General features: G+C 46.5%; 1 protein-coding gene across 1 annotated transcript; it reads right to left on the bottom strand.

The window, feature by feature from the left end:
- Nucleotides 1-2347: 2347 nt before the first annotated feature.
- Nucleotides 2348-26036, bottom strand: ARF3 (ADP ribosylation factor 3). Its single transcript, XM_066368820.1, has 5 exons — nucleotides 25808-26036; nucleotides 7188-7428; nucleotides 6245-6355; nucleotides 5887-6011; nucleotides 2348-5223 (listed from the first exon to the last, which is right to left on the bottom strand). The coding sequence occupies exons 2-5, from the start codon at nucleotides 7333-7335 to the stop codon at nucleotides 5062-5064; spliced, it is 546 nt and encodes a 181-aa protein (XP_066224917.1). The 5' UTR covers nucleotides 7336-7428; nucleotides 25808-26036; the 3' UTR covers nucleotides 2348-5061.
- Between the last annotated feature and the right edge of the window lie 1224 nt (nucleotides 26037-27260).

The raw sequence follows: 27260 nt of genomic DNA, 5'->3' as shown, positions 1-27260 counted from the left end.
AAGGTTTAAGCAACTGCTACAAGAAGGTTTCCTTCACCTCCTTCCTGGCATCCTAAGCTGAGTGCTAAGGGTCAGAAGGGACTAGGTCATCCTGTTTCCCAAATTTGTTCAGGGGTTAGAAGACCCCCCGGCTTGCCATCCAGCTGAAGTCTTCTCCATTATCACTATCTTATGAGTGACTAGAGCTCTAGAAGGTATCTATTTGTTATACAAATAAAGAACTTATGGAGGGATCTCCTAACTTATCAATAACCTCAAATAAGACTTTTGAGGAGCCTAGAAGGAAAATGTCATCAGATCTGGAGGCATAAATGGGTAATGCTTAAAGTTTATGGTGTTGAAAAGGATGTCTGGTTGGAGCAATTTAAGAATTTTATGAGGGTAGAAGCACTGGTCCTTGAGGTGATGGCTTATTTTAATACCAGGAGAGGGGCTGAAAAGAAAAACAAGAAAGAGAGCAGGGAGGTAACTGAAATAACATACTTCACACTGACACTTGGGGCTCTTAAAGTTATTACATGCCTACATTCTGTCCCTTTACCACAGCATCAGGGTGGGAAGACCTCTGTACCCAAAGCTTAAGAAAGTGGTAAGGGCCTGACCAGACAGCGGTGCAGTGGATAGAGCATTCACTTGGGATGCTGAGGACCCAGTTTCAAAAACCCGAGGTCACCGGCTTGAGCACAGGCTCACCAACTTGAGTGTGGGGTCACTGGCTTGAGCATGGGATCATAGACATGACCCCATGGTCACTGGCTTGAGCAAGGAGTCACTGGTTCAGCTTGGAGCCCCCCACCCCCGTCAAGGCACATACGAGAAAGCAATCAATGAACAACTAAGGAGCCACAACGAAGAATTGATGCTTCTCATCTCTCTCCTATCCTGTCTGTCCCTGTCCGTCCTTCTCTACTTCTCGCTAAAATAAATAACTAAAAAATAAAATGGTAAGAGCGAGGAATAACTGCCTGGCTCACCCAGGCCTTACCCACCCCAAGGGCAGCACTATTCCTTTGTTTGCCTGGAGCCAGACAACAGTAGCAGGAGAGGAAGAGAGTAGTGATTGGAGTAGGGTTGGAGGATGGAGGCTTTATGAAAAGGGGTTTTTTCCCCAAAAAAATGTTTGTGGAATCCCTAGATGAGGCTGGAATCTTGTGTGTGTGTGTGTGTGTGTGGCAGAGACAGAGAGAGGGACAGATAGGGACAGACAGACAAGAAGAGAGAGAGATGAGAAACATCAATTCTTTGTTGTGGCTCCTTTAGTTGTTCACTGATTTCTCATATGTGCCTTGACCGGGAGTCTATAGCAGACCGAGTGACCCCTTGCTCAAGCCAGCGACCTTGGGCTCAAGCTGGTGAGCCTTGCTCAAACCAGATGAGCCCGTGCTCAAACTGGTGACCTCGGGGTCTCGAACCTGGTTCCTTCACATCCCAGTCCGATGCTCCATCCACTGCGCCACCGCCTGGTCAGGCAAGGCTGGAATCTTGACAATATGGAAACACAAGCTTCAAGTAGAGTGGATGAAAGGCTATCAGTTGTAAGAAGGATCAAGTTCATTACATTACCTTTACCCTTCATGTTCACTCATTGCCAAAGTCCAGAACTAACTGGATGAGGGAACTCCAATCTACGGGTGAAGGAACCGTTTCAACTAAAAACACCTGATGCACAGGGCTGGAGAGGTCTGTGAAGGGAGGTAATACGGGGCCCTCTAGTCACTGAAGTCCCTAAAGTCTACCAAAAGGTGATAAATATGGCTAAGTTCAGGGTTAAACCTTTTCAAACTTTAGGAACAAAGTCATAACGACCTCACATTCCGGTGCCCAATTCATTCAGGCCTCCCTCTAAGGCAGTGGTCCCCAACCTTTTTTGGGCCATGGACCGGTTTAATGTCAGAAAATATTTTCACGGACCGGCCTTTAGGGTGGGATGGATAAATGTATCACATGGCCGAGACAAGCGTCAAGAGTGGGTCTTAGACAGATGTAACAGAGGGAATCTGGTCATTTAAAAAAAATAAAACATCGTTCAGACTTAAATATAAATAAAATTGAAATAATGTAAGTTATTTATTCTTTCTCTGTGGACCGGTACCAAATGGCCCACGGACCAGTACCCGTCCGCGGCCCGGAGGTTGGAGACCACTGCTCTAAGGTACGATGGGAAGAAGGAAGCAATGTGGAAATGCACCTGAGTTCTTCCATAACCTCACTCTCCCCCCATCAAGTGCCCTGCACCCCTCTGCTGAAGGAGCAGTCCGGAGACAGGGACCAGAGACAGAACTGCCCTCACCATTAAACCACTGTCCCATGGCTGCTGCACATCAAGGATAAAGGTCTGCTCCAAAGCTGCATAAAACATGTTTAATTTCCAACCATGGTCACAGTCATCGCGTATCCCACATTTTGAGCAAGGAGTGAGAAAGTGAGTTATTAAACATACACGGTCTACATTCCAGAGGAGAAAAAAAGAAGAGGAAAACCAGTTCAGAACTGCAGTTACCACTATAAATAACACCACAAACAAAGTTTGGGGGAGAAATGGAGCTATCTTCATGGAAAAGAAAGGCTGGAACAAAGGAAAACATAAAATTAAACCTACCAGAGGAGAGGCAGGGAGGGAGTAGGCAGAAATGGAATGAAACACCCAATCCCAAAAGAACTTTTAGGTGAATGGGAATGTAGAATGGTCCACCCCTGCTAAGGGTCTAGCAACCAGGGATACTACCAAGATCACTTACTGCCCCCTGCTGGTAGGATCTTAAGCAGCACGAAAGCAACCTCCAAGGCTGCTTCCTAACACCCTTAGCCCCACTGGTCCCTGTAGCCCCTCCAAAACCAGGTGGGGGTGAGACTGAAATGAGGAAAAACTATTTGGGACTAGTATCTAACTATGGAAGGCCAGAGTGGGAGTGAGGTGGGAGAAGAAGCAAAGTCCTCACTAACCACAAAGATATAGAGTGGGGAATCCTCAGTAGGAAAGAAACAAGGAAAGGGAAGACAAATAGGCAACAGCACTGAATGAGTTAGAAGGCAAAGGAAAGAGTTCACAGAGAGGCAGCAGGAGCAGAGGAAGTCTGAGGAGAGACACAGGGGAAAGAAGTGTGGAGGGAAGCATCTGTCGGGTCAGGGGAGTGAATACACGTTAAAATGAAATTCAAGCTCCAGCACCGCACTTTCCCCCCTCCACCAAACACACACATACATACACACAAAAGCCTAGAGAGCAAGAGACCTGCATACGCACTGCATCTTGGGTAAGTAAAACAGCATTAAGGAACTGGCACTGAGGGAGATACCCCTGGAACCTCTCTTTCACAGTTCAATCTGGGGTGGGGTAAAGGGTACTAATCCGCCTGTTATAAAGGTGGCAGGAAGCCTGGCCCCACGGTGTGGGGCTTGGGACAGCCCTCCTGGGAAGGGGTCCCTCATCCATGCTGTGGGGGCCCTGGGCCCTGACCTTAGCAGAAAGGCATGGGCGGCCATTTGGGAGCTCAGGGCGCAACCAGCACACACAGGAGCCCACAGAAGAGCCACGGCTTCACAGAAACCGCAGAAATCAGGACCTCAGGGACGAGTGTGCCCCCTGTAGACAGAGGGACGCAGTAGCAGCAGCTTCTGAACAACCGTGCAGTAACAGGGAGAGGACCCTGAAGACCACTGCATTACACCAGCACCAACAACCACTCTAGAGTTCTAGTTCGCCTCCAACCCACAGATCCATTTATATGCATGGGTGAAGAGGGCAGGGAAAAGCTGTTGGAATGGAGGTGGGAGGAACAGCAGGATGGGCTGACAGTCTGGAAACAGAAAATTTCCATCCTTCAGCACATCCTGGACTAGAAAAAGAGAACTGGAGAACAGAGGGATCGATGTTGAGGTCTGCTATGCCACCCCAACTCCCCCAGTCCCCAATCACCCGCCAGCCCAGGACTACTACTAGGGTGAGAAAACCTCTGACAAAGGACAGATGAACCACCAGCTCCCAAGATCAGAAGACTGGAGGGCAAGGAGGAGGGGGAAGGCAGGAATTGGACCAATCCATGCCTCCCTCATCTAAAAACAACAGGATGAAGATGGAAAACCTGAGGCCCTCCCCTAGTACCCTGGGTCCCATACATACAATATGGTCTTGCTATCTCCACCTCTCCTTCAAATTCCTAAGGAACAGATAGATCTAAAGATGAGGGGGAGGATCAGATGAACACACTGAGCTGGTAAGAGTGAGTGGGCCCCTTTCTCCTTCCCACCAACAAGGCATGACAGAACGGCATCTCTTTAGGAACAGTCATCTAGAGATAAATGCCACCCTCTTCCTTAAGCAGGGTGAAGAGAGGAGTAACAAGAAAGATGGTGATGGAAAATCCATCATCTGTCCTATCACCCAAGAAAACCTACCTGCAGAGAAGAGAGGAACCAGTGTAAGCCTGGGGCAGCCTTCCCTCCACCTCATTCCCTTTATCTTACCAACATGGGAGAGGCAAGTGATACACTGGAGTGGGCAGTGTCCTGGCTCCAGCCCTGAGCTGCATTCCACCTCCTCCACCCTTCTCCCTGGCCCCTACATATATATCTCTCTATACATGTATATACACGCGCACACATGCACGCACACAAAGAGAGGCTCGTGCAATTTCCATGTAGAACAGGGAGAGAGTGGTGAAGGGGAAAAAAAGATGGTAGGAGAGGGGCCTATAAGGAGAGGGAAGGGACTCAGATGCCAAGAGCACAGCAACCAGAGCCAAACGAAGCAAACAGAGAGACTACCCCTCCCGACCTCCCAAACCTCAGAGGATGGGGGGGGGGGGCATCCCATGAAACCATAACAACCTTGTTTTTGTTTAAAATCTGGTAAATTGGAATGATTCATCATGACAGCAGTTGGGGACTGGTCATGGGCAGGGGAAAGGAGGGGAGGCAGGAGAGACAAGGCTCTTGTTGGGCATACAGACATGATACCCAGGGCCCTGCCCACAATGGCAACAGGAAGGATGGGGTAGGGTTGGGAAGGGAGACAGTAGGTGTTAGGGGTGGGTGGGGTGGTCAGATGGGGCTGCCTGGCTCTCACTTCTTGTTTTTGAGCTGATTGGCCAGCCAGTCCAGGCCTTCGTACAGCCCGTCCCCACTGGTGGCACAGGTAGCCTGAATGTACCAGTTGCGATGACGCAGGGAATGCAGGCCCAGCTTGTCTGTGATCTCAGCAGCATTCATAGCATTCGGCAAATCCTGGAGCACAAGAGAGACACACAAAAAGGAGCCTCAGGGTCTTTCAAAGGCTTCTAGAGCACCCATTACAACATGATGTATACCAGAAGACTGGAGGGCAAAGAGGAGGGGGAGGGCAGGAATTGGACCAATCCATGCCTCCCTCACCTAAAAACAACAGGATGAAGACGGAAAACCTGAGGCCCTCCCCTAGTACCCTGGGTCCCATACATACAATATGGTTTTGCTATCTCCACCTCTCCTTCAAAATCCTAAGGAGCTGCTTTGGATTTAGTCATCCCAGAACCCCAGATCCAAAACATTAGATAGAGGTCATTCCATTGGGTTGGCAGAAAACAAATATGGGAATGGAAGGAAAGTGGAGAGGTGATTCAAATTGGGCAAAGAATCAGTTCCATCTGACCAGAGGGGTGAGGGCAGTTCCACTAAAGTAGACAATAGGGAAGATGAAAGAGGGATTTGAGATGATTTATCTACCACACCAATCCCTCAGGATGGAATGTTGCTAATTAAAGTCAGAGTGGGAGACAAGAAGAGCATAAAAAAGCCAGCTAATCCTATTTTATAGGATTAGGGGTTTCCCAAACAGTAAGTTTCAAGGCCCTGGACTACCGAGGCCAGCTTGCCCTCTCTCTCAAATCCAGGGGTCGGATGAAATCTCACCTGTTTGTTTGCAAAGACAAGGAGCACAGCATCCCGGAGCTCATCTTCTGCCAGCATCCTCATCAGCTCCTCCCGGGCCTCATTTACTCGCTCTCGATCATTGCTGTCGACCACAAATATCAACCCTAGGGAGGCAGAGCATGGGCTGCACAGAGATGACAGATGAACTCCCCTCCCCATCACCATAAGACAACACCCTCCTTACATCTTCCAAACATTTGCAATATTTGTTCCTCTTCTTCCACCCATAGGAGCTACAGCAGGGCCAGAGTTGGCTGCCCATAACCAAGAACAACAGCCAGTCTCCACTCATACCCAACCAACCCATGCCGGTCCCTCGGAAATTCATATGCCATACCTTGGGTGTTCTGGAAGTAATGTCTCCAGAGAGGCCGAATCTTGTCCTGACCACCCACATCCCAAACTGTGAAGCTGATGTTCTTGTACTCCACTGTCTCCACGTTGAACCCTTTGGGAAAAAACAGGCAATGGCCGGTTGGCCTCAAACATGAGGCCTGCCAACAATGCCCCAATTGGTTCATTTGTTTCCCCCAGCCTTGGTCACGATCTAGGCAAAGGAAAGAAAGCTAAGGTTTCCTTAGACCTGGTGTTCCTTGATCTTATAGCCTAAAGGTCAAAAAGAGAAACTAAGGGAAGAAGTGGAAGAGGATGAGGAGGACTAATCAGGAGGTTCATGATTGTATGGGTAATGTGAGCAAACCTTCCCCACTCATTCTCAGTCTTTGGTTTTCCCTTTTACAAAGAAATGACTCAGAACCACTCCAGTACGTTGGCCACCAGAGTCTTTTTTAGCTAAGATCTGGGGCCTCCAAAGCAGAGTGAAGAAAAAGAAGTGAGCTAAAGTTCTGGAGTCCCAAATTCAGAACTATCTACAGATGATGATCTGGAGCCTCATCTATAAGCCAAATGTTCTCCCTCCCACAGGCAGGTCTTACCCAGGATCAGGGCCACTGAGGATCTAAACTGAAGCATTTTAAGGCCTCTGGCAAGTACATCAAAGCCCTTCATTCACTTGCTTTCCAAACAACACAGAGCACAAACCAACTCAGTACCTGAGGGCAACTGTTGAGTGCCAGGTTGCAGAAGTTCCTGCATTAAAGAAGACCAGAGTAGGTAGGCAAACAGTGGCCCAGCACCTGCTAGTAAGCTAAATAACCATTCTTCCCTGAACCCCACAAATTGCATGGACTTGCCTGGTGGCCAGGTGGGGGAATCTAGGAATAGGCCCCGGCCTGACTCAGCTGCTGGAGTGAAAGCCTATATCCAAGCTGTGTCCTTACCAATGGTAGGGATTGTGGTGACGATCTCCCCCAGTTTCAGCTTATACAGGATCGTGGTCTTTCCTGCGGCATCCAGGCCCACCATCAGGATGCGCATCTCCTTCTTCCCAATCAGGCTCTTAAGAAGATTTCCAAAGATATTACCCATGATCACACCAGCTGCTTTCTGAAGACAGTAGGGGCCAAGTGGGGACAGTGGCAGTCTGGTTTTGGCCTGGTCCTTGGGATGGAGGACTTGATCCTAGGCAAAGAAATGTAAACTCATTACCACCGTCTGCTTGTCAGTTCATACAAATGGGATTTGTCAAAGTCGAGGCTGTTGATAAGCTGAGAGCTTGAGGGACAATGAAGATTAAGACCCACTTGCCCTGGCTGGGTAGCTCAGTTAGTTAGAGTGTTGTCTTCATAAGCCAAGGTTGTAAGTCAGGGCATATAACATATGAGACTCACCAATGAATATGTAAATAAGTGGAACAATAAATCAATGTTTCTCTCTCTCTCTCCCTACCCCCATACTCTCTCTCTAAAATCAATAAATTAATTTAAAAAAGATTAAGGCCCCCTCAGACACATCCTGGGCCTTTGGGAGAAGAGACAAAGTAGTGAAACACTCAGGACCCCTGCTCTACCAGCAATCTACACATGACTGTAGGTGGGTTATTTCACCTCTCCATATTTGCACCTATAAATGGAAGGATGTTGAAATAGATGATTTCTAAAGTTACTTCTGTTCTGACAATCTACACTATACCCCAAGGTGTTGAAAGATCACTAATGCCCCTCCCTCCGACATTACCCTGAGACTTCTGGAAAGGGTGGGAGAGGAGGGAGTGGAATGAGGAGTGGCTATCTGTGCCTCCTGAAAAGGTTCAGGCTTGCCAGGTTCCCAAGGTTTATGCTCTGTTCTAATTAAGAGACCGCTTCTGTCTTCCTATTTCTGTAATTCTACCTTCTTTCTACACACCAAAATAAGAAGGTAGCATGCCTAAAAGAGTATGATCCTTTCCGCTCTGTGAAATGCTGGCTGCCAGAGTGGCACCCTGTTCATACAGCAGTGCCCAAGAGCCGGGAAGTGGGGTGGGAAGAGACTACTCTCAGCCAGGGAAATCCTAGGCTTGCCATGGCCTATCCATGGACAGATGCTCCACATGATCACCTGCAATGAGGATTTCTTCCCTAACCCTCCTCAGTTTATTTTTCTTTCTTTTTTTTTTTTTTTTTGTATTTTTCCGAAGCTGGAAACGGGAAGAGACAGTCAGACAGACTCCCGCATGCGCTTGACTGGGATCCACCCGGCACGCCCACCAGGGGGCGAAGCTCTGCCCACCAGGGGGCGATGCTCTGCCCCTCCGGGGCGTCACTCTGCTGCGACCAGAGCCACTCTAGCGCCTGGGGCAGAGGCCAAGGAGCCATCCCCAGCGCCCGGGCCATCTTTGCTCCAATGGAGCCTAGCTGCGGGAGGGGAAGAGAGAGACAGAGAGGAAGGAGAGGGGGAGGGGTGGGGAAGCAGATGGGCGCCTCTCCTGTGTGCCCTGGCCAGGAATCGAACCCGGGACTTCTGCACGCCAGGCCGACGCTCTACCACTGAGCCAACCGGCCAGGGCCCTCAGTTTATTTTAAAACCAAAATCAGGTCAAGTTGCTCCTCTGTTCAATGTGGCTGACAAGGTCCTGCACAATCGGCATTCCCCCCCCCCCCCCCCCCCCGCTTCTCTCATCAGATCTACTGCTCTTCCCTTTGCTTATCCATTTCAATTCCCCAACACATTCCTGCCTCACAGCTTTTGTAATTGCTATTCACTCTGCCTGAAATGCTTCCTCTCCCAAACAATCTTCATGGAATACTCCCTCACTTCTTGCAGGCGACTGTTCGAATGTCACCTTATCAAAGAAGCTTTCCAAACCACCTATAAAACACTCTTTCTCTCACCCCCCACCTTTATCCCACTTTTCCTCTTAGTATTCATCATCTTATGACACATCACATATTTGTTTCTTGCTGTATTGTTTTTCTCTTTCTACTATGATGTCAGTTCCTTATCTATTCTGTTCCCAGTACCCTGAATAGCACCTGGCACATAGCAGTTGAATAAACTAACTCTCAGGGTCTCTACTGACCTCACCAGCAGCTTACCCAGATCAGATGCTATGCCTGATACATGGTAAGCCCCCCTAACTGACACCTACTGAAAAAATGAAAGGAGCAGGAAGAATCACTATAAAGCCTGACCAGGCGGTGGCGCAGTGGATAGAGTGTCGGGCTGGGATGCGGAGGACCCAGGTTCGAGACCCTGAGGTCGCCAGCTTGAGCGCGGGCTCATCTGGTTTGATCAAAGCTCACCAGCTTGGACCCAAGGTCGCTGGCTCGAGCAAGGGGTTACTCGGTCTGCTGAAGGCCCATGGTCAGGCACATATAAGAAAGCAATCAATGAACAACTAAGGTGTCGCAACAAAAAACTGATGATTGATGCTTCTCATCTCTCTCCATTCTTGCCTTTCTGTCCCTATCTATCCCTCACTCTGATTCTGTCTCTGTAAAAAAAAGTTAAAAATAAATAAAATAAATAAAATTTTAAAAATAAAGAACCACTATAAAGGTACAAAATGCACACCCCAACCAATGGCCCCAAAGGACAGGATCATAGAGTCATTTATTTCCTGTTGTTTTGGGGTTTTTTTGTATTTTCCTGAAGTTGGAAATGGGAGGCAGTCAGACAGACTCCCGCATGCGCCCGACCAGGATCCACCCGGCATGCCCACCAGGGGGCGATGCCCATCTAGGGTGTCGCTCTGTTGCAACCAGAGCCACTCTAGCACCTGAGGCAGAGGCCACAGAGCCATCCTCAGCGCCCAGGCCAACTTTTTTGCTCCAGTGGAGCCTTGGCTGCAGGAGGGGAAGAGAGAGACGAAGAGGAAGGAGAGGGGGAAGGGTGGAGAAGCAGATGGGTGTTTCTCCTGTGTGCCCTGGCCGGGAATCGAACCCGGGACTCCTGCATGCTAGGCCGACGCTCTACCACTGAGCCAACCGGCCAGGGCCTTTGTTTTTTGTTTTTAATGAGAGAGAGAGGGAGAGAGAAAAGGAAGGACAGACAGGAAGGGAGAGAGATGAGAAGCATACATTATTTGTTGCAGTACCTTAATTGTCCACTGACTGCTTTCTTTCTTTTTTTTTTTTTTTTTTTTTTTACTGCTTTTCCCATATGTGCCTTGATTGGGGGGGGGGGGGGGCTCCAGCCAGGCCAGTGACCCCTTGCTCAAGCCAGTAACTTTGGGTTCAAGTCAGTGACCTTGGGCTTCAAGCCAGTGATCATGGGGCCATGCTTATGATCCCATGCTCAAGCCAGCAACCTTGCACTCAAGCTAGCAACCCTGTGCTCAAGCCTGATACATCCACACTCAATCTGGCAACCTCGGGGTATCGAACCTAGGTCCTCTGTCAGGCATTCCCTCTCTTCTTGATGACATGGAACAGCCACAGAAATACATCTTTAAAACAATAATGGGCCCTGACTGGTTTGCTCAGTGGATAGAGCGTCAGCCCAGCGAGCAGACATCCCAGGGCACACATGAGAAGAGACCATCGACTTCTCTTCCCCTCTTCCTCCCTTCTCTCTACCCCTCTCACAGCCAGTGGCTCGACTGGTTCACAAGTTGACCCTGGACGCTAAGGATAGAACAGGTAGTCAGAGCATCAGCCTTAGATAGGGGGTGCCAATGGGTCCCAGTTGGGGCACATTCAGGAGTCTATCTCCCTTCCTCTCACTTAAAAAATAACCACCAATAATAAAAAGGGGGTTCATAATCGTGCCTGCCAGCCAGTTCTCTGTGCTGGCAGGAGACATGCGTCGGCAACCAGCTTATTCAGCAATCACCATATGCTGGCTTCTGGCATTCTCTATAGAGTCTGGGAACTAGAGACACATACACACACCCCAAACCCAGCAGGCTAAAGAACAGGTCAAGACAGAGTGCTCCCAAACTCAAAAATGTGAGAAGTGGATAGGGAGGAATCCTATTTACAAACTAAAGTAGGGGGGTTTGGTGGGAGTTGAGTTGTTTTTCCAAAAACTATTTCAGGTTTATTTGTTTTTTTCTTATTCCCTTCAGTTTGCAGCAAATTCCAGACTAGTACAAAGGAGCCAGATCAACAGCCCCTGGAGACCAAAGTACTAGTTTGTCCAAAAACAGAAACAATGAGTGCTTATGGAATGCTTCATCTTCAAAGGCCTCCTCAGACATCCACTAATGAGCCAGGCGTGGTGCTCCTGGTAGGTTTCCTAGATGAGCCCTGCCCCTGACCCAGAGCACTCACACCCCAGGGAGAGGACATGGCTCAACTTTAGGGCTCAGCTTCAGCCAAGTCACCCACTAGATATCCTCCCTGACCATCCTGCTTCAAACCAACTAGGCAGACCAGACAAATTCCTGAGAATCCCTGAGGCAGGTGGAAATACCTGACCAGCTTAATACGATCAGATCCCACCAAAGTTGGCAATTGGTGGCAGTCAGACTGCTGGTTCTACTACTATCACCTCCAGAAATTTACAGTATTTCCCCATGTACAAGATGCTCCCATGTATAAGACGCACCTTACTTTTGGGACCCGAAATTTGAAATAAAGAAAAGAATTACATAAAGTTACTGAAGTCAAGTTTTATTCACCATAGAATTCAGACAACTCCACATTACTGTCAAATGAAGTAAAAAAATAAATCTACAACCTCTGTGTAAGATGCACCCAGTTTTTAGACCCCAAATTTTTGGATAAAGGGTGCGTCTTATACATGGAGGAATATGGTAAAACTCCCCCAAGTCCTCCTGGTTTTCATCTTGTTTCCTGCTCAGGTAGCCTTTCCTTTAGCTCCAAATGATACTCTAGCTTTAAAGGTTAGGTAATAGTGTTTGACCCAATTTCTTTATTTTTTTCTTTAAGCCAAAGGAGGGGCAGACAGACAAGAAAAGAGAGAGAGATAAGAAGCATCAACTCATAGTTGCAACACCTTAGCTGTTCATTGATTGCTTTCTCATATGTGCTTTGACTGGGTGATAGGGGGACTCCAGTCAAGCCAGTGACCCCTTGCTCAAGCCAGCGACCTTTGCCTGACCTGTGGTGGAGCAGTGGATAAAGTGTCAACCTGATAAAGTGTCAACCTGGAAACCCTGAGGTTGCTGGTTTAAAACCCTGGGCTTGCCTGGTCAAGGCACATATGGGAGTTGATGCTTTCTGCTCCTCCCCTCTTCTCTCTCTCTCTCCCCTCTCTATAATGAATAAATAAAATCTTTATTAAAAAAAAAGCCAGCGACCTTTGGGTTCAAGCCAGCAACCATGGGGTCTATGATCCCATGCTCAAGACGGATGAGCCCACATTCAAGCTGGCAACCTCGGGGTTTCGAACTTGGGTCCTCAGCATTGCAAGTTGACACTCTATCCACTGCGCCACCGCTTGGTCAGGCTGACACAATTTCTTTTCTTTTTTTTTTAGGCTGACACAATTTCTTAACTGAATTTATACCATACATTTATTTATCTTGCTGTCCTTCATAAGTGGAACTATCACTGATTAAATTATTACTAACCATGAGTACAGCAGTGGCTGAAATTATCCATCACCTCAGAACATGCATCTAGTGTCCTTGGGTTTGCTTCTTTGCTATCATGTAAAGTCTTGGTTAAAAAGCTGATCCCCCCTGGCCTGCCAGGTGGATCCTTGTCGGGGCGCATGTGAGAGTCTGTCTCTCTCCCTGCCTCTCACTTAAATTAAAAAATTAAATTAAAAAAAAAAGCTTACCCCAGTGTTATATTTATTTGTTTCCTGGCACAGCACAAGGCGCCTGAATTTCTGAACCACTCATGTGGCACATACCACCTTTTAGAGCTCTTTTCTTCTTTTGTTAAGTCTGTACATTGACCGTCACCCCAATTTAACTGTGTGTTCGCCATGGGCCAGGACTATGCCTTTTATTTATTTTGTATCTGTCCTCACTCTGAGTGCCAAACCCTACTGTAGGAGTTCCACCAAGCACACTGGATGATTTAAGCCTCATCTGAGGATGTTCTTACATCATTTCTTCTGTCCTAGCAGTACTTGGTATCTCTAGGTAATGCACAGATGGTTGCTTAGACATCTTGTTGATACTTGGCCATTTTCTACACATACCTGACTTGGGAACTAGATTGGGAACACCATGAAAAGACTAAAGGACTAAAATTGGTGGACTTTTCTCTTGCCATTTCATATGCAATGCAGCTGGTGAGTAACTGATGAAACAGCCAAGTAGTTACCATGTGTCCCTTGGCGCAGTCCAAGGCTTTGAATTAATGGACAGGAGCTTGATTCAGATGAGCATTCCAAAGTGCGTACTAGCTTTCTTGTTTTAGCATTCTCTGCCCCTGCCTATTACCAGAGAGCAGGCTGCCCCTACCAAGAGGATGGTAGTAACTAACTTTGTGCTATGAACATGAATCTTTGGCTATAAAGCCAATTCTCACTTTCACCATAAAGCATTTCTAGAAAAAGCCCTGGGGAGCAGGTATTATAAAAATAAGTAAATAAATAAAAAGCCTGATGGCATCCCTGTGTACTGTATAGCCTATCATTACTCTCTTTTACCACAGATGGTACTCCTGTGTGGAGAGGGCAAAATGCCAGGGTTCTGTGGGCTGGTGGAAACCAGGAATCAGCAGTTAAAACTGAAGGTGAGTGGCTCAAGATGAAAAATAGAATACAGTAATAGCTCTAGTAACAAAGAGGCTATCTCAACGTTCTATTTTACAGTGACAAACTTTGTTATCATCAGTGGTAAAAATGACAACAGGAGCTCTAAAAATGTGTTCCAGTAAAATCTGTGTGGGACCCTGCAGGAGTTCAATCAAACGCATCGGCTGATTTAAGCTTCACCTAAGGATGTCCTGAGTGAGGACCACTCACTGTTTCCAATCTGCCCCCTCATCCCCACCAGGAAAGGCAGGCTGTTGCTGTTAACTGGCTGCTCAGCCATCTTGGCTTATGTGTGTTGCAGGAACATGCCTGCCTCACTCGCCAGGTGATTTCAAGACTCTGGCAATAGGCTCAGGCATGTATTTTGAGACACCTCTAGGAGACTCTTGATCTGACACCACCTCTTCCTCTTCAGGCTGCATGAGTCCAGGGAAAGGAAGACTACTCTCCCAAAGCCTCTGCTGCCACTCAGGATACACTAAAAAGCAGCTTTGTTCCAGATAATTTTCAAATTGAGATATCACTAATAGAGGTGCAATTTTCAGCACAGCCAATGAAACAGACCAATAAAATTTAAGTAAACAAAAACAGGGTCTGCGTGTGTTTAGTTTCCTTAGTGCAGCTGGCTTGTGACTGACCTCTGTAAACATCCCAATTTTTTGTCTTAAGAGCATTGTAATAAGCACATAAGAACTCCTAGATAGTATCTCAATGACTTCTATTGGACTCAAAGATTTCCCAAAGCCAAGAAATAGCTTCTGATGTCAGCTTCCATCCATTCATTAAATATTTATTCAGTATACTGACCTAGGGATATAAAGAGAAAGAAAGTTTCTGTCTTCATGAGACTCAGTCAATGGAGAGAAAAACTAGTGAACAGATTACAAAACAGTGTGAGAATAAGAGTGGAGTAAGCACATAGTATTATAGAGACAGAGAGCTGGAGCAGTTAATCAAGATGAGGGGGTAAAGAACAATTCCCAGACATATACTCAGGTCACACCTGAGCTGACTCCTGAAGGAAAAGTAGGAGGTAATCAGACAATAGAAAGGGAATGGGGAGGCCCTGGCTGGATAGCTGGTTGGAGCATCATCCGGAAGCGCCAGGTTGCCAGTTTGATCCCACATCAGGGCACATATGGGAACAGATTGACGTTCCTCTCTCTCTCCCTTCTCTCTCCAAAATCAATAAACTAAACTTTTTTTTTAAAGAGGGAACAGGCCAGAAGGAACAGCATTTGCAAAGGCATAACAAGTTGAGTTAAAGATGGCAATTTTTTTTTTAGTGAGAGGACAGGAGATAATGAGACACAAATGCCCTGACCAGGATCCACCCAGCAACCCCCGTTGCAAGCCAATACTCAAATCAATCAAGCTATCCTCAGTGCCCAGGCCAACACTTGAACCAATCAAGCCACTGGCTGCAAGATGGGAAGACAGAAAAGGGGGAGAGGGAGGGGAAGAGAAGCAGATGGTCTCTTCTCATGTGTGCCCTGACCAGGGATTGAATCTGGGATGTCCGCATGCCAAGCAGAATATCCACTGAGCCAACCATCCAGGGCTGGCACTTTTCCTAAAAAAGATTTCATTTTATTTATTTTAGAGGGGTGGGTGAGGTCGAGGGCAAAAAGCAGGAAGCATCAACTTGTAGTTGTTTCTCATATGTGCCTTGCCTGGGGTTTCGAACCAGCAACCTCAGCATTCCAAGTTAATGCTTTATTCACTGTGCCACCACAGGTCAGGCAAAGAGGGCACTTTTTATGAGCAAAAGCCAAGTGCAACTGGGAGGTAGTTCACTGGGATGCAGCATGGTGAGTAAAAAAAAGAAGTGATGAGGCTAGAGAGGTAAGCAAGAGCTAGATCATGAAAGGCCTTAAAGGCCATAGTAACATGATCAGGCATGTGCTTTAGAAACACTACTTCTGGCCCTGGCCAGTTGATTCAGCAGTAGAGTCAGCCTGGCATTTGGAAGTCCCAGGTTCCATTCCAGGTCAGGGCACACAGGAGAAGCAACCATCTGCTTCTCTACCCCTCTCCCTCCTCTCTATCTTCCCCTCCCATAGCCACGGCTTGAGTAGTTTGAGCAAGTTGGCCCCAGGAGCTGAGGATGGCTCCATGGCTTCACCTCAGGCGCTAAAATAGCTCAGTTAATGGGCAACAGAGCAGTGGCCCCAGATGGGCAGAGCACTGCCCCACAGAGAGCTTGCCAGGTGGACCGGGGATGGGGTGCATGTGAGAGTCTGTCTGTCTACCTCCCTGCCTCTCACTTAATAAAAAGATAAAAAGGGGAAATAAACACTATTTTGGCAGCAGTTTAGGGAATAAGTTAAAAGGGAAAAGACTAGAGGCAGAGAGAATACTGGGGAAGTAAGGTAATACAGATGAGAAATCAAAAGTTCTTAATTATAGAGGACAGACTTGAAACATCAAAATAGTAGAATGCCCAGGATTAAATGACTGATTAAATATAGGAAAGAAGAGAAGTGAAATATGATTCTCAGGTTTTTGGCCTGGATGATTCAGTAGCATTTCTTTAAACGAGAAATAAGAGAAACGGATCTGAGAATTAACATGTTTGTTTTTGGATTAAACACTGATTTTCAGGTGCTATGGCATGAAGCACAACAGAAAAGTCTGGACTGGATAATTGGGAATCATCTACACTAATGATTGAAGCCACAGTAGAATCAAGATGATCGATGTTTCAGGATGGCTGCCTACCCAACAGCCATTCTTCCCCTTCTTTCTTTCCCTTAATTTGTTCGGATGTTGGAGCAGTGGAGTATGAGATACCCTTCCTCAGCCTTAGGGTATGAAAACTGATCAGCCTAAGGGATGTGGGCATTCCATTTCCCTTGCCAGTAAATGAGTCACAAATGGTCATGTCCTAATTCTAGCCAATAAGATGTGAGCAAAGTCTCCTGGGAGCATCTGGGGAAGTTTTCTACAATCTTACAAAAGGACATATGGCAATGTTCTCTTGTTCAGCTTTGGATGTTGGTAGATATAGAAAGATAAGATACTAGAGTAATCTTGAGACCAGGAAGGGATAGACAAAAGAATTCTACAATGCTGGAGGAGAAAAAGGGAAAAAAACTTGGGTCCCTAAAAATACTGTCAAGCTGGTGGATTAAAAGCAAACAAACAGGCCCTGGCTGATGGCTCAGTGGATAGAGCATTGGCCCAGCAATGGACATCCCGGGTTCAATTCCCAGTCAAGGCACACAGGAGAAGCAACCATGTGCTTCCCTTCCTCTTCCTCTCTCCTTTTCCTCTCCCTCTTCCCCTCCCACAGCCAGTGGCTCGATTGGTTTGAGTGTGGCCCTGGGTGCTAAGGATAGCTAGGCTGGAGCACATCAGCCTCAGCCACTAAAAATAGCTCAGTACTTAAGCAGTGGCCTAAGATAGGGTGACAAGGTGGATCCTGGTCAGGGTGCATACAGGAATCTGCCTCGCTATCTCCCCTTGAAAGAAGGAAAGGAAAGGAGAGGAAAGGAGAGGAAAGGAGAGGAAAGAAGAGGAAAGGAGAGGAAAGGAGAGGAAAGAAGAGGAAAGGAGAGGAGAGGAAAGAAAAGGAAAGGAAAGGAAGGAAAAGGGGAAGGGGAAGGAAAAGGGGAAGGAAAAGGAAAGGAAAGGAAAAGAAAAGAGGAAAACAAAAAAGAAGTGCTGAAGTGCTCTGTTGCCTGACCACTTTGTGGGGCAGTGGATAGAGCCTTGACCTGGGATGCTGAGGTCTTAGGTTTGAAACACCGAGGTGGCCAGCTTGACTGCAGGCTCATCCAACTTCAGCGGGCTCGCCAGCTTGAGCCCAAAGGTCACTGGCTTAAAGCCCAAGGTCACTGGCTTGGCTGGAGCCCACCCCCACTCAAGGCACGTATGACAAACAAACAATGAACAAATAAAAGTTATGCAACTATAAGTTGATGCTTCTCATCTCATTCCCTTCCTTTTTCTCTCTCACACAAATAAAGTGCTCTATCTCTAGATGACTTCGTGTGTGTGTGTGTGTGTGTGTGTGTGTGTTAGAAAATATACATAGCACAGCCTGACCAGGTGGTGGCACAGTGGATAGAGCGTAGGACTGGGATGCTGAGGACCCAGGTTCGAGACCCCAAGGTCGCCAGCTAGAGCGCGGGCTCATCTGGTTTGAGCAAAAGCTCACCAGCTTGGACCCAAGGTCACGGGCTCGAACAAGGGGTTACTCGGTCTGCTGAAGGTCCACAGTCAAGGCACACGTGAGAAAGCAATCAATGAACAACTAAGGTGTCACAATGCACAATGAAAACTAATGATTGATGCTTCTCATCTCTCCGTTCCTGTCTGTCTGTCCCTGTCTATCCCCCTCTCTCTCTCTGTCTCTGTAGGAAAAAAAAAAAGAAAATATATAGAACTCAAACTTTACCACTTAAACCATTTTTAAGTGTACAATTCAGTGGCATTAAGTACATTCACATCACCACCATCCCTCACCAGAACTTTTTCATCTTCTCAAACAGAAACTCTATACCTATTAAACAAGAACTTCCATTCCTTCCTCCCCTGACCCCATCTCTGGCAACCACCATTCTACCTTCTGTCTCTGTAAATATGACTCCTCTAGGTACCTCATATAAGTGGAACCACACAACATGTGATCTTCTGTGTCTGGCTTATTTCACCTAGACTTCTTGCTATATGCTGCAGTAAATCCTCTTTTTGTTTGAGCCACAGATGTGTTTTCTGTCTCTGGGCAAGTGATACATCCTAACTGATATATCTAGGGTGAATGTATACGGTGGGACAAGAGAAAAGGCCAAAGGCAGAAACCTGGGGCACATCACCATTTAAACCAGTTGGCAGAAAAGGAGATCGGGAAATAAAGTAAGAAGAAACTTGTGGCCCTAGCCAGTTGGCTCAGTGGTAGAGCATCGGCCCAGTGTATAGATGTCCCATGTTTGATTCCCAGTCACGGCACACAGCAGAAATGCCCATCTGCTTCTCTATCCCTCCTCTTCTTGCTTCTTTCTCTCTCTCTTCTCTTCCTGCAGCCATGGCTCCATTGGAGCATGGTGGCCCCGGGCACTAAGGATGGCTCCATGGCCTCCGCCTCAGGCACTAAAAAATGGCTCCAGTTGCAAAGGAGCAAGGGCCTCAGATGGGCAGAACATCACCCCCACTGGGCTAGCCGGTGGATCCTGGTCAGGCCGCATGTGGGAATCTGTCTCTGCCTCCCATCCTCTCACTGAATTTTAAAAAAAGAGAGAGAGAGAGAAAGAAGAAACTGAGAGGTAGAAAGAGAATCTAGAGAATAAGACATCATAGACACCAATCAGGAAAGAACATTAAAAAAGGAAGGAAGGTCAAAGGCTGTAGAAAGGTCAAATTAAGATAAACCTGGCCAGGTAAATTAGTGCAGTGGTCCCCAACCTTTTTTGGGCCACAGACTGGTTTAATGTCAGAAAATATTTTCACAGACCAGCCTTTAGGGTGGGACGGATAAATGCACAAAATAAAATTATGCGACCAGCGTAAAAACTGTGGTATGTTTAAATATAATTGTCAGCCTGACCTGTGGTGACGCAGTGGATAAAGTGTCGACCTGGAAATGCTGAGGTCGCCGGTTCGAAACCCTGGGCTTGCCTGGTCAAGGCACATATGGGAGTTGATGCTTCCAGCTCCTCCCCCCCTTCTCTCTCTCTGTCTCTCCCTCTCCTCTCCAAAAATGAAAAAAAAAAAAAAAAATATATATATATATATATATATATATAATTGTCAAACTTATGAGACAAACGTCAAGAGTGAGTCTTAAACGGATGTAAAAGAGGGAATCTGGTCATTTTTTTAAAATAAAACATCGTTCAGACAAATATAAATAAAACGAAAATAATGTAAGTTATTTATTCTTTCTCTGTGGACTGGTACCAAATGGCCCATGGACCGGTACTGACCCACGGCCCAGAGATTGGCGACCACTGGATTAGTGGATCAAGTATCATCCCCATGTGTGCTGAAGTCACAGGTTCCACCCCCAGCCAGGGCATGTAAAAGAAGCAATCAATGAGTACACACCTAAATGGAACTAAGTATGAAACAAGGAGTTGATGCTTCTCTCTCTCTTTCCTTCCCTCTCTCTCTCTCTTCCTTCCCCTCTCTCCCTCCCTCTCTCTCAAATCAATGGAAAAATTAAAAAATATATATATATTGAATTTTGCTAGTGGGCAACCAAGGATGACCTTGTCACAAATTAAAACATACTATCTAGCTGCCTGATCTGTGGTGGTGCAGTGGATAAAGCGCCGACCTGAAATGCTGAGGTTTCACCAAGCCTGGTTTGAAACCCCAGGCTTGTCTGGTCAAGGCACATATGGGAGTTGATGCTTCCTGCTCCTCCCCTCTTCTCTATTTCTTCTCTCTAAAATGAGTAAGTAAAGTCTTTAAAAAATATTTTAAAGAAGAAAAACATATCTAGCTAAAATGAGGCTCCACTTAACTCAATTATTGGTGTACAGGCTCAGGCTAGTTTACTTTCTAGCCCAAGAAGAGACTCCAGTGCAGGATAACCTGAAGAAGGCCACACTATACACAAAAAAGGATCCTAAATTGCCATGACTGATGGAGACCTTGTGAAGGCTCTTGTTTTCCCATGGACAACACTCAGCAAGTGAGTCAAAACAGAGCATCAGGTCTGTTTCAGAATAAATGGCTTACCCAAATAAAAGTGACCAGATTAGCCTGACCTGTGGTGGCGCAGTGGATAAAGCGTCAACCTGGAATGCTGAGGTTGCCGGTTCAAAACCCTGGGCCTGCCTGGTCAAGGCACATATGGGAATTGATGCTTCCTGCTCCTCCCCCCCCTCTTTCTTTCTTTCTCTCTCTCTCTCCCTCTTCTCTAAAATGAATAAATAAAAATTAAAAAAGAAAGTGACCAGATTTAAAGAAAACTAGACTCATTTGATTCTTTGGGACATTCTGTGGTACTGCTCTCTAATCAAAGCTTTCGGTTTGCCCTAGTCTTAAAATCTGACCAGCTACAACTGCTCAATCTGCTGATATTCAATGGCTGTTCCAATGCCCACATCTGTAGGCTTGAATATCGGAAACACTATACTTTACTAATTACAAAATCACTGAAATTCCATGAGTAGTCAGCTTAAGGTTCTAATAAACCTTTGCCCCCAATCTGGTCCCAGAGCACAGGTCAAGATGGAGCTTTCAGCAAACAGATGAAACAGTAAGCCAGGATTTGGACAAGCCCAATATTGACAGAGCGCTCTAAGGGTACAAAAGACAGGAACTGACCACCTTGGGGAATAAGAGCTGTTTGTGATCCCTTATCACCTCAAACACATTTCTACTCTAGGACTCACCACAGTATGTTTTATTCTCATGTTTGTTTCACTCTCCAGAGCTGTTACTTCCCAAATAATATACCTTTAGTGCATTCAGGGCAGCTGGAGATACTGATCTCGTCAGTCCTGTATGGCCAGGCATGGCTTGACATGGCCAGGTGCTTAGGCTAGCCACCCCAGGTTTCAAGCAGCTCTGTCTGTTCCACTCTTACCATTTTTGGTGTATGCCATGATGGGGAAAAGTTTGGGAAGTACTTCACTATACTATGAGCCCCTTGCCAGCAGGGACCATGCCTTACTCATATTTCATGTCTCCAGCATCCACACTGTAACCTATAGCTAGTGATTTGACATTCTTGTTGTTGAGAAGCACAGTACTACTGATGGTAGCACAGTACTACTGATAGGAGGTTGAGGAAGACACTCCTCTTTAGGTAATCCCCAATCCTTTTCCTGTATCTGACAAATTTAGGAAGTCATTTCTTTCTTCTCAGAGCCCTAGGGTTCCTTGGATGAGATTCAGAGGCTGCCTGGGGGAAGAAAGAAATCATATGAAAGGCTCTAATTATGCTAACTCTCCTCCACCACCAGAGCAACTCCACTTTTACTCATTTTATGTATTAGACTTCAAATAAGATTTTACATAAGGTAATGTTTGATTGCTTTAAAAAAATGTGTGTGTGGAGGGGGAGCAAAAACCACCGCAACAGAGCACAAATGTTCTCCTGCATTCTACTCATGTTAAAGTATAAACATTCACACTGGACACTCTTGTGTTTAAGCTCATAAAGGAAGAGTTATTCCTTACCAATAATGGGAGAACTAAAAGGTAGTACCATGAAACCCATCATTTCATCTTTCTTTGGGAATATGGTGATAATGGTGGATCCCTGAAATCTCAGCCATTTCCTTTCTGGTCCATACGGTGCAGCAGATTCTTTGTAGAAGTCCATGACAAAGGTCTAACACAGGCATGGAATCCCTTTCTCAGTTCTTACCCAGACAACAATACAAAGCCTTTAAACATTTGTGGAACTCTTTCCAAATGCTCCCCTTATCTTTTCATTACCAAGAAGCTTTATCGGTACTCGACCTGTATTTGTGACAGATGTTGGAAAAGGTATAGTTACACAGATTATCATAACTCAGGACCTTAATATAATACATTCTGAAACATACTCAGAGGCAGACATTTAAAGCAGACAGGACTAAATGAAAAGTGGTCCAGAAAATGGAGGATGTTGAAATGCTCATCAATACCTCAAATAATAGGACCCACAGATCTTAATCCTGAACTAAGGCAGTCGGGGTACACCTTTCTGGAAGAGTCAACCATTACCTCAGAGTTGTGCTTTTCTTTTTTTTTAAACCTTTATTTATTTATTTTTTAAATTTTTATTTATTCATTTTAGAGAAGAGAGAGAGAGAAGTGGGGAGAGCAGGAAGCATCAACTCCCATATGTGCCTTGACCAGGCAGGCCCAGGGTTTTGAACCGGCAACCTCAGCATTCCAGGTCGACGCTTTATCCACTGCGCCACCACAGGTCAGGCTTTTTTTTTTTTTTTTTTTAACATGAACACTATTCTCGAGCCCCCACATCCTCACCCAAGCTGATGGCTCAGAGCCCCTGCCTTTCTCCAGCTTCACCTCCCACTCAGGCAACAGGAGCTGACTCTGTGAAGCTGATGCTGAAATGCTGAAAAAAGACTTCACTGCTGCTCATAAGCCTCCACCAGCACAGAAAGTCATGGTAGCAGCCATCCCTCTACACAGGCACCTCAGGGGTAAGCTGTTCTTTGGTAAAACTTTAAGGCAGCCCCGAGTGCTCATATTATTATTACCATTGTGATGATGATTATTAAAAGCAGTTAACATTTATTTGGGGCTTACTGTGGGCTTTGTACAATACTAAATGTTTTATGTACGCTAGCTCATTTAATTCTCATGCCAAGTCTATGAAGTCGATGCTATCATCATCACACTCTTCACGAATGAGGAAAATAAAGCTAAGAAAGGAGAAGTAATTTCACCAAAATCATGCAACTAGTAATAGCAGAGGCAGGATTTGAATCTAGTTTTGTCTGATTCCAAGGTCCATACTCTCAATTACTGTATCATTTTGCCTCTAAATTCACCTACAACAAAAATCATGAGGAGCACCAAACAGCAATACACTTTCAGTCTCAAGCCTCTTGGCATCCATTTCTAAAGATATACAGGGAAGCAAATTCCACAATTTCCCTCAGTTATTTACTCAGCTTTAACAAACTTGGTTTTAAAGAAGTTCCTTCTTCTAACCAACAAATCCCGCCCACTGTCCTCTGAGTCCATTTCCTCTTATGACTCCAGTGGAAGAGAGTAGCAGAGATGAGCACACACAATATAACCCTTTGTGCACTTGTCTTCACTTCCCTTCTTTCCAGCCTGCTGCCTGCCTGGCTGCCTTTATACTTGCATTCTGTTTAATAACAGCCGCTACAATTCATGAGCACTAATTCTGTGCCAGGCACCACATACATACATTGGCTCCCTCCTGGCAGACAATCCTTTGAAGGACTTACAGCTAATGGAGAAACCCCTTTGCCCAAAACAGGGGAGCAGGATATCTGAGATTTGAGATAAACAATGACTCTGTAGTCTAGTAATATTTTTCTTTTTGGGTTTTAGTTTCCATTATCCACGCCTGTTTTGTACCTCTTAGGAAGGTGGAGAAACCAAGACTTCTTAATCACAAAGGCCTTTAGCTATTTTGCTCAGCTATCTCCAAGAACTCTCCCTAACAGCCAAGGCATCTCTTTCTCCTTAAACAGGAATCAAAAAGCTTGTTGAACAAAGGCTTGACTTCGGGGGTGAAGGGTTTGAATGCACAATGTGGTGTACAGATATGTGTTATAGAATTGGGCACCTGAAAACTGTATAATTATTTTAATTAGTGTCACCTAATAAATTCAATTAAAAAAAACCAAACTTGTTGAGTCCTACCCATTCACACCCTGTATTCATCATGACTGCCCACTGTGTGGAAAGGCCTTGCGGGAGATGAAAGATGAGCTCCAGTTCCTGCACCCCAAAATGTTTATCTCCTTAGAAAAGCAAGATACGCACATGAAAATTTTGACTATGTGAAGGACTAATTTTATACTAGGAGGCAGAAAGCACGTGAATGTGTGATGATACATGGGGCCCCTTTCCAGATGAATGCAAGGTCAATGATTCATTCTGTGAAAAAGTCAACCCAATTGATCAACTTTTTTCTTAGAATAAGCTTTTTTTAAAGACATGTTATTGAAACTCAAGTCTAATATGCAATGACCAATTCACTGCCCCACTGCAATCATAGCAAGTGGAGACATCCCAAAAATAAGCTCAAGACAAAACTGCAGCAAATTAAACACAATGAAGGAAGTATGCAGAGACTCATTCTCTCCTGTTGCACTGACCCAAGCAATCAGACTCCTGCAGCATATCTCCTACCAATAAAACTTTCATGCCATAGACCAAGGGTGACCCAATCCAACAGCAGCAGAGACAGGTTTTAAGTTTCACTTCTCCCTCACCCAGATGACCTCACTATTTCTTCTCACTCCTGACCACATACCACACTCCTCCTGGCCTGGCCAGAGGGAGACCGGCAGTAATACAATCCAGAAAGAAGGAAACTCTTCCAAAAGAGGAGCTACCACTTTGCTAATCAAGATGCCTGTTTCGACGGGGAACTCCACCTCCCCCTCCTTTCCTCAAACACTGGTGTAAGCAATGGCTCCATTTTCTGTTCCGGGAATCCTGGTACTTCCTAGAGAAAGAAAGCGGATTGGAAGACACAAACTCAGAGCCAGCGACAAGACGCTCCCTCCTCCTCTGAGACCGCCCCCGCTTTGCCTGGGGGAGGAAGGCACCACCTCTTTTCTCCGAAGCTAGATCAGATACCCTCCCCCTTCTGCCTCCTCTCCTGCCGCTCCCCACCTGCTGCCCTCTTCCAATATGCTGATCCCAAGACTCGAAAGCGCAACCTCTACCAGAATAGTGCCCCTTGGGTGTTCCACTAGCCTGCCTTGCCGACTACCCCCTAAACACCTCCCCATGCACCCTTGTCCCATAAGGGCAGTGGGTGTCAACACAGCAAGGATTCTCTCTGGTCTCTTATTACTAACGTGGAGGGAAAGAGGGAGTAAAAAAAGGCAGCATCCCCCAGCACTTTAACAGGAAAAGGACACAAAACACCCATCACCGCCCCCGCACTACCTCTTCCTGGACTGCTCTCCTCCTTCTCAATTCCGACCCCTCCAAAGCCCACCTTCTGCAGGCGAGGTGAACCTAACTGCAGCCCAGGTCGCCCCCTTGTGCGAGGCGGAGGACAAATTCGTCTGAGCCCCCAACCCCCACCCCAGCTCCGCGTCCTTCAAATGCGGGGGCAGGCGTGAGGCTGGCCCAGAGCCCCCTCTCCCATCTCTCGGGTCGAAAGGACTACACGGACCCAAGCCTGGCAGTGCCCAGCATGGGGTTCTATGTCCTCAGCCCCGACCTCGAGCCTCTCTAATGGGGCCCGCCTTCCCTTCCCTCCCCAGCTCCTCACCTGTTCCGGCTTCCAAGCTCCGCCGCTGCGGCCGCCGCTTCCGCCCCCGCAGGTTCCGCTCGGCTTTCGCTCAGGTCCCTCGGGCTCCCTCAGCCGATCTGCTCCCCTGGCCCAGCTCCCCGATTGCCTTCTTCCTTCCTTCTACCAGCACCGGAAGCCGCGACAGCGACAAGAGCTGTGCGGCGCACCCATACCCCCAGACCGGTATACTTCCCACCTCCTCGATCACGCGAGAGCTGCGCGGCAGCGAGAGGCAGTTCTCGCGAGAGCCATCACCATGGCAGCGGCTGCAGCAGAGGCAACAGGGTGCTAGTGTTGAAGCCCGGGCTGGGGCTGTTGTAGGGACTGAAGGCTGTGTGCGGTGGAGGCGGAAGCCGGGCAATGAGGATGAAGCAGTAGGGGGAGTGAGGTGACAATACGAAGTTCCAGGATGATACCTAGAATTTAAGGACTGTGGCCGTAAGGCTCCTTGGAACAGGAGGCCCAGGGTCGGGGGTATGAGTGAATAAACCTTGCTGTGGCCCACTTAACTTCTCCAGACCTCATCTTTATTTACTAGGGCTGGCAACATCCACCTGAGAACTCTCCTACACCAGTGTTACTGCTCTCTCTGGGATCTGAATCAAGATATCCTTTCCAATAGGGAAGAGAAGGGAGAGTGATGAATTTAAGAGACTGAAGGAAACAACTGAACTCTGGGCCAGTTAGGAAATTGGAATGTTGAAGGTTGAAGCCTAATTCAGAGGTGTGGTTTGAGGAAATGTACCTAGATGATTATGAAAATTTAGTACCATAAGGAAAGTGAAACGTTGCATCCATGTTTCTCTATTCCTGCCAACCCTCACTTCCTTTATACTCACTTCTGCACCTAGAGCTGCAGAGCTGCGTTAGAACACTAAAGGCTGTCATAGAAGAAGGGCACTAGCAATGCTAAGAACAGAAGAAGGTTTTCTAAGTTCCCTCTCTCTACATTTACAGCAGTATAAGGGAATACGTGCTCTTCCCTAAGCCCTGAACCAAAATCGTTGCTTTTCTGGATTTTTGGCCTTGTTTCTTGTTTCCTTCCAAGAGGAAATAGGCTGGTAGGTAGTCACACTATGTCTGCCTCTTACTCCCATCAATCCCTGGTGTATGCATTCACCAGTCTCTTTCTCTAATTTCACTTTGTTTTCTTTCATATTTTGACCGGTGAATAACATGACCCTAGAATGTGAAGCTAAGAGGACCCTAATTTAAGATGGTGAGGGATGAAATGGATAACAAAGAGCGTGTTTATAACAAAGAGAATTGTATCTGTCCCAGGCCATTGCCATTAATGGCCTTTAACTTGCTAAGCTTTCTGTTTTAAATGGCAAAAGACTCCTCCAGTATTATTACAGACACCTAGAGTGGGCCCTCCACATAATACTTCCACATGACTACTTTACTCTTTCCATTTTTCCCCCCAGAATTT

This window comes from Saccopteryx leptura, chromosome 2 (genome assembly GCF_036850995.1).
Source record: "Saccopteryx leptura isolate mSacLep1 chromosome 2, mSacLep1_pri_phased_curated, whole genome shotgun sequence".
NCBI lineage: Eukaryota > Metazoa > Chordata > Mammalia > Chiroptera > Emballonuridae > Saccopteryx > Saccopteryx leptura.
The sequence above is the reverse complement of the archived record's forward strand: the minus strand, read 5'-3'. Positions and strand labels throughout refer to the sequence as shown.